General features: G+C 39.4%; 1 protein-coding gene across 1 annotated transcript in view; it reads left to right on the forward strand.

The window, feature by feature from the left end:
• The window catches only part of mapkapk2a (MAPK activated protein kinase 2a), a 48,072-nt gene extending 42,432 nt beyond the window's left edge, over window positions 1-5,640 (forward strand). The window contains exons 3-10 of the mRNA XM_079582213.1: window positions 127-191; window positions 262-341; window positions 421-547; window positions 621-696; window positions 809-933; window positions 3,276-3,361; window positions 3,454-3,534; window positions 5,314-5,640. Coding sequence (XP_079438339.1) covers window positions 127-191; window positions 262-341; window positions 421-547; window positions 621-696; window positions 809-933; window positions 3,276-3,361; window positions 3,454-3,534; window positions 5,314-5,466 — 793 coding nt within the window. The 3' untranslated portion in view covers window positions 5,467-5,640. The remainder of the gene's footprint in view (window positions 1-126; window positions 192-261; window positions 342-420; window positions 548-620; window positions 697-808; window positions 934-3,275; window positions 3,362-3,453; window positions 3,535-5,313) is intronic.
• Window positions 5,641-7,508: the final 1,868 nt, after the last annotated feature.

The raw sequence follows: 7,508 nt of genomic DNA on the forward strand, positions 1-7,508 counted from the left end.
TCCACCAGGGCTGCCCTTTGTCACCGGTTCTGTTCGTTATCTTCATGGACAGTACTTACTTCTACAATCACCTTGGCCTTAAACAGGCGATGATAATGGCAATAATGATAATGATGTTTTTTGCAGTATGGACGGAGGGGAGCTGTTCAGTCGAATCCAGGACAGAGGAGACCAAGCCTTCACAGAAAGAGGTAACACTTGACTTCACTGACGCGCCCTATCGTCAGTGCATTGTATTTAAGTCTCCATCCTGCTCCACAGAGGCGTCAGACATCATGAAGAATATCGGCGAAGCTATTCAGTTTCTCCACGCCATCAACATCGCACACCGAGACGTCAAGGTAACCCCAATACTACTAACCCTTAATCATTAACTATTCCAAATCTCGAAATTGTAAAATGTTTCGCCGTGTCCTGCAGCCAGAGAACCTCCTGTACTCGTCCAAAAGACCCAGTGCCCTCCTGAAGCTCACAGACTTCGGTTTCGCCAAAGAGACCACCTCACACAACTCTTTAGCCACTCCCTGCTACACACCATATTACGTCGGTACGGGATGTTTTTGTGTTTACTTTTTTAATTATCTGCGATTCTTTTGCTAACTGTATCGTATTTTCTGCAGCTCCGGAGGTCCTAGGTCCAGAGAAATATGACAAATCCTGTGACATGTGGTCGTTGGGCGTCATTATGTATATTTTGTAAGTTTTTACTCCCAGCGATGTGAGACATGGTGCCTAATTTCAAAATGGAAGCGAGAAAAATAAGTCCTTGTAGTCGCTAATGTTCTCTATGGGTCACGTGTGTGTCCAGATTATGCGGTTACCCTCCGTTTTACTCGAACCACGGTCTGGCCATCTCTCCGGGGATGAAGAAGAGGATTCGCATGGGACAGTACGAGTTTCCAAACCCCGAGTGGTCCGACGTGTCCGAGGAAGGTGAGGCTTTCACAGCTCAATAAGAAGTCACTATTTTATGGTTTTCACGGTTCTGTATGATAATGATAATAAGTTTGCAAGTTCAAGTTTCAGTTCAGTTTATTCGGTCAAAATTATGACAAAAGATTTACATTCAGTTAAGGCGAGACACGGCAGGTGAAAGTATTGATTTTTCAAGCAGTGGTCGAAGTGGAGATTTGTATCTATTTTCCTCCCTTTACATCTTAGTTTTCATGTCAGATATAAAAATGACAAAACTCACCCGCATGATGTTTATTTTATGATGTTTTGTCTGCGAGGTGGGGGCAACCCGGAAGTAGCTGCTGCGCCGCGTAGAAAGTCCGTCTTTCAAGCGGGTTTTCATTCATAAATATTGACAGATTTTACATACACGTGTGCTGCTAAGGGGCCCCGTGATGACGCTTTCACCCAAATATGGTGTTTTTCCTCCTACGAGACGCTGGTGCGGAAAAGTCGGAGAACGGGCCGAGCATGCGCACTCGCTACAAAACTTCAGGGCTGGTTTTCTCTGAATGAGAGAAGCCGCACTCGGGCAGAGCCTGAGCCCTTATAGAAGCTCCCACAGACTCCAAACTTTACAGGCTGAGACCTAACAATATTTTGAAGGTTTTTTCAGAGGGATTTTTTAATATCTAATTCCTAGCCTGATTTATTCAGCTTTGAAACCAAAAAAACAGGCGGAATTTGAGTTTTTACAGAGTTTTTCACTGATGATTAGTTTATTGAAAAACTAAACAAAATATCCAAAATCCCCTCTGAAAAAATCTTAGTTACTAATATGTCAATAAAATAAAACCATAACATTTAATCTGGCTCAATTCATTATTTTGATTTCGTTGCCCAAAATATAGGCAATTTTGGCCATTTTAATGCTCAAAATGCCTTATTTTTTTGTGAAAACATAAAATGACAGAAAAAATGCAATACATTTTTTTCTCATATTTATATCTGTGATGTTCAGCAAAAGTTTCAAATTGATATCTCTACTTTTTTTTTTTTTCCCTATTCACCTGCAGTGTCTCGCCTTAAGTATACTTCTTCATAACATAACATACAAAATGACCGAAAAGGTATAGGCTGAAGCTAATGCTTATTTTGCCTACCCTTGTTTTTTTTTTTAACTTACAGCACGTGTTTTTGTTAAACTTTCTAACATAATATCAGACATTCAAATGGATTTTATTTTATTATTATTATTGGGTTTTTTTCCCCCTTCTTTTTTCAAGTAAGTTGACAGTCTTGAACAAACTAGTAAACAGAATTAAGGTATTTTTCAAGTATAATACTTTTATACATTCTCTTTAGGTGGAAGAGAGAGGGACATAATTTGAGATCCTCTGTACAGTTACTCCAGAGATCGACCCCTTTAATGGAAATACAAAATCTCATGGTGTTTGTTTGAAATGTTTTCTTTACGAACATCTCCTCTGAGCTCATACCGGCTCTGTCTGATGGTGAACATATTTTGTAGTGCTTGTGACACAAGTTTTTACTTTGAACATCATTTTTATTGTATACAAATCTACTAAATCACAGAATTTCAATGTTTGCAGGTTTATGAATAGGGGATGGGTTGGTTGGTTGTAGGTTGAGAATGTGATGAGTCTTATTGCCTTTTTTTGTGGGGTGAAACATTTTTTTGTGTTTGATTTATAGGTGTTTCCCCAAATTTCTAAACAATAAGTGATATATGGCATGATTAATGAGTTATATATAAGAATTAAGCTCTCTTTGTTTAAAATATTTCTGGATTTATATAATAATAATAATGGTAATATTTCTAAATTGTCATATTCAGTAATGTGTGTTTACCATATTATTTTCGTTCATATTGTATGACTCACCTTAAATCCTCTTTAGTTATAATTTTCCAGTAGTCTTATGTAAATTAAGTTTAATCAGGATGCAGCTCATAAGTCAGTCTATTGAGCCCAGTTTCTTCGCCCTGTTCAAATAAACTCCCATATAATAGAACTTGTAGAAATCATCAAGAGAATCACTACAAAGTTTGACAAAATTCAGTGCAAATCCAAACGTTTGGTGCTGCACATTCCAGAAACCACACGCGTTGAGTTTTTCTCTCGCATTTAAAAATATCTCCAGTGTTAAGTCGACCGAAACTTCATGTTTATTGAATAGATTTTTTTAAATAGGCATGATGTGCACATCCTGTTCCGTGCAAATATGGCACAAGTGAAACCAGCACGCTTGCGGGTGACAGCGGGTCACTACTGAGCAGTTTCGAATTGAGAAACCGTTAACCAAACCTTTTTTTCAAATGACTTAATCTTCTATGGTCTGGCCTCTTGTTCATGTTGCAGCCAAACAGTTGATCCGCACTCTCCTAAAGACGGAGCCCACTCAGAGGATGACCATCACAGAGTTCATGAACCACCCCTGGATAAATGTAAGGCCATGGTGGTGGTGTTGTTGTTGTTGCCGCCGCATATTCCAAAATGGAAAGGAATGTGGTGTTTATTTACTCCTTTTGTGTTGAAGCAATCGATGGAGGTTCCCCAGACTCCGCTGCACACCAGTCGAGTCCTGAAGGAGGAGAAAGACGCGTGGGAGGACGTCAAGGTGCATACATTTACTTATTTATTAGAGTACTCCTGTCCAATGTTAGGGCTGCCCATTATCCAATACTCGTACTGAATATTGCAGAGGCAGGCAAAAACGTAGCAGAAGAGATTAAAGCACACCTACACCATTTTGTTTGAGGAAACGCTTTGTGTAAAAAGCTCTCAAGGATCCATTCTTCCATAAAACCCTAACAAAGTGTGTTTTGTAAGCCTTTTTTTGCATTGTCCAAAAAACCCCAAAAGCTCACAATACTTTAAATCAAACAGTCCAAAAAATAAAATCTGTGCTCTATAATCATTTAAAGAGGGGGTATTCTGCTTTTTTCAATCACATAGCACCAAGTCTATATCACACTACAATGATGACCAAACCTTCTGTTGGTCTGTAAATGCAGGAAATTAGAATAACTGCCTTGTGTAAAATTGCTCTCTCAAAATGGCTGTAGCGAATGTCTTGAAATAGGCCTCTGTCTCTTTAAGAACCTCTGACTCTTTCCGACACGCCCCCTCCACACGCTGTCTGTGGCATCAGTGGGGAGGGGGTTCTGCTGAGGAGCAGTGGTTGGTTACTCGGCTGGTGACGAAAGCTCCGAGGCGTCTCCAGGAGGTGGGGGCGTTCCTAGGAGGACTCAGGCAAACCTATCCCTAAAATGGCCGCCATCAGAGTTTTTACAGATTACTCAAAGATACGTGAATGTGCCAAGGCAACACTTCAGGCATGTTTTTAATGAGGGAGTGACATAATAGCATGATGTAAAGCTTGAAAAAGTCTATTTTGCATAATACCCCCCCTTTAAAGATTAGAGTGCATTTTAACATGAGCAAAAAAAATGTATAATATTGTGATTTATTAAAAAAAAAAAATAGTAAAGAGCTACAGTCCTATGATGGACACTCAAGAATTTTAATGAGACATGGCTCTGCGTCAGTCAGCTCCTAAAACCTGGTACGAAGAATGTTGATGCAAGATCTAAATGGTTGTCCCCGTCTCACTGTACGACCTAAGACGAACTACGACCAACATCAAGCAGAGTCTGATCTTTTAGAACAAGAGCAGCTCACGATTTTACCATCCCCACGTCACACTGGAAAAAATGCCATCTTATCTTAGAAAAATAGCTTGATTTGTACTTGAAATAAGACTTTTGATGCTGATTTTGACTGGGTTTCGACTCGTCTTGAAATAAGATTGCCAATGGAACAAGCATTAATTTGCTCAAAATAAGACAAATTAACTTGAACGCTTAAAATAAGACAAAAAAAAACCCTGAAATGAGACAAAATGGTCAAAGACAAGAAAAATCTGTCTAGTTCCATTGGCAATCTTGTTTCAAGACGAGTCAAAACCGTATCAAAAGCAGCATTAAAAGTCTTATTTCAAGCACTTTTAAGTCATTTTTGTCTAAGATAAGGTTTCATTTTTTCCAGTGCATGCAGTGTGACATCTAATAATCTGATAAGATAAAAAAGCAGCTGCCATTCAAGCAGACTGTGCGCCTCTTTATACACTGCCCCTACAGGCCAAAGTTGTAACTGCACTTATGGGAATTCAGCAAGCTCTTCTACGGCGCTCAAAATTCACAGAGCAAAGCCGGCAAATTTCCTCGAAGTCTGCATCCGGTCCGGAGTTTTTAGGACTGCACTGGGTGTTCTCACTCTGCAAACATGATGTAATTAAACCCGGGCTGTTTGACCAACTGGATGTAGCCTGGGGCAGTTTCACATCCTAATTCTGCAAAAAACGCCTCGCTCAGTACTTTCTATTTTGCGCTTTCAGGAGGAAATGACGAGCGCCTTGGCCACGATGCGCGTCGATTACGAACAGATCAAGATCAAGACGATCGAAGACTCGACGAACCCCCTTTTAAACAAACGCAGGAAGAAAGCGGGTAACGCCATCGCGGAGTCCCAAGGGGAGGAGGACCACTGAAAGCACCTCTTACACTCGGAATACACCACACACATGCTCAGAGCGGTTCAGGAAGCATTACGGCCAATTTAAATGATTTCCATTTTATTATGTAGCAGCCTGACACCAAGGGAGTTTTTAATAGCGCTGTGTCCCTGGGTTAGTGTGCCGGGCAGTACTTTCCCAGTACAAAGTTGCAATTTTTTCCCCTCCATCTTAAATCTTTTTGCCTGACAACATCCGGCCCTAGTTTTATTAGTAGAGATTGTATATGAATTACCTTAAACAGGGAAAAGCAACGTCAGGCAGAAATAACGATTGCACACAAGCACTTGCTAATGTACTCTAAAAATACTGGAAAACTATTTCAATTCCTCATAAATTTTTCTGGGGGAACACTGCAAAAAGTAAATATCAAGCATTGTCTTAAATGACTGGAATAGATACAGACGGTATCTCTGGAATCGCCCATATATGGTTTTATATTTTTTAAAACAGTTAAGGGGAAAACAATTTTGAAAAAATTTAAATTTTCTCTAATTATTCAAAAACTACTGTAACAAACGCTGAATTATGAATATAGTTTTATACTAAATAATGATACAAAGACATGGGGAGGAGCAAAGTGGTTCAACAGCCCATAAATACATGAATAACGGAGAATGCTAACTTGATGCTACATGTTAGCATCGGGCTAATGCTAACGGTTAGCTAGCGCTTGCTACAACTGCCGTTTTTTCTCTTCTACTGAACAACCTGCTGTGAGAAAATATCCATATGGGCCCGATTTACACTTGACTTTATTTGTATGTGATAAATAAGTTCATATTCCACCACGCCCCCTTCTATGACGAGACGCCGTCTGTATCTATAGAGGAAATGTATCTTGTTTTGAGCGGTTTTCACTCATTTAGACACTTTTCCTGATCGGACCAAGTTTGCTTTGCTTGTTTGAGGACATTTCACACCAGTTCTAGGGTAAATCTCGCTTGAAATAAGAAAGTCAAAATTGCCAATGAGATAAGAACAATTTTCTTACCCCATTGGCAAAGAAAATGACCTGAAATAAGGACGAAAACGTATCGAAACGAGTCAGAAACATCTCAGAACAAGTGAAATAATCTAGGACAAACGCCCAAGAACTTCTTAACCAGTCAAAACAATATCTAGCTAGTGCACATTTTAATAGTATTCTGCGAGAGGCGACTGAAATACTGCTAATCTACAAGTACCACATGCATTTCAGAACACACTCACTACCTAAAAATGCGGTTTAATCGGTGTGCCGCGTGACAAAATAGTAATCATTTGAATCGTGTGAATGCTTTCTGAATCGACTATACACAAGAGATGGAAGCAATAATACTGTCGCACTGCATCCAGTTTTCAATGTTCATTTTTATCATATATATATATAAAAAAAAAAGAAGAAAAAAAACCCAGATGCAGCGGATGTTTCTGATTTTTATGAGATTATGAATTCAAGCGGAGGAGCTGTTGATTCTCTTCTTTGTATCAGGTTGTATAATAGGCTTTCGAATGGACTTGAAACGTACGGCGTAAAAAAGCCTTAGCATTACTTTTTTTTCCGTTTTTATTGATTATTTTCCTTGTTTTTTTTTCGGCCCCTGTTCGTCAGCCTGTGAATGTTTTTAACGAAAGGGGGAAACAAAAAACGGCTAGATCCCCCCCAAAAAAATGCAAGTAAGGGAAGTTTATTTTGTCATACGAGAAGTCTATGGAACTGATTGAATGTATTAAAAGAAAAAAAGGAAAAGAAATACCCGTTTTTGTTTTTAAATATAGCTTTTTTCTTGTCGTGATGCAGGGATTGTTGAATGTTTGAGACTTGGCCTATGCACATTTTAAGGACCGGTATTTTTGGACACACCTCACTCATTTTTCTCCGCTTAATTTCAGGTACAGACGTCGAAATAGCTCAATCTCGTCAGTGTAGCGTTAAGGAGAGCCCCGTACAGTATCGTGGAAGCCTTATTTTAAAGCCACGCTGCGGAACAATCCAGGTTTGAGTCGCTACGTCCACCGAAAATACCAGAACGGGA

Source organism: Gobius niger (assembly GCF_951799975.1).
Source record: "Gobius niger genome assembly, chromosome: 24".
Taxonomy (NCBI): domain Eukaryota; kingdom Metazoa; phylum Chordata; class Actinopteri; order Gobiiformes; family Gobiidae; genus Gobius; species Gobius niger.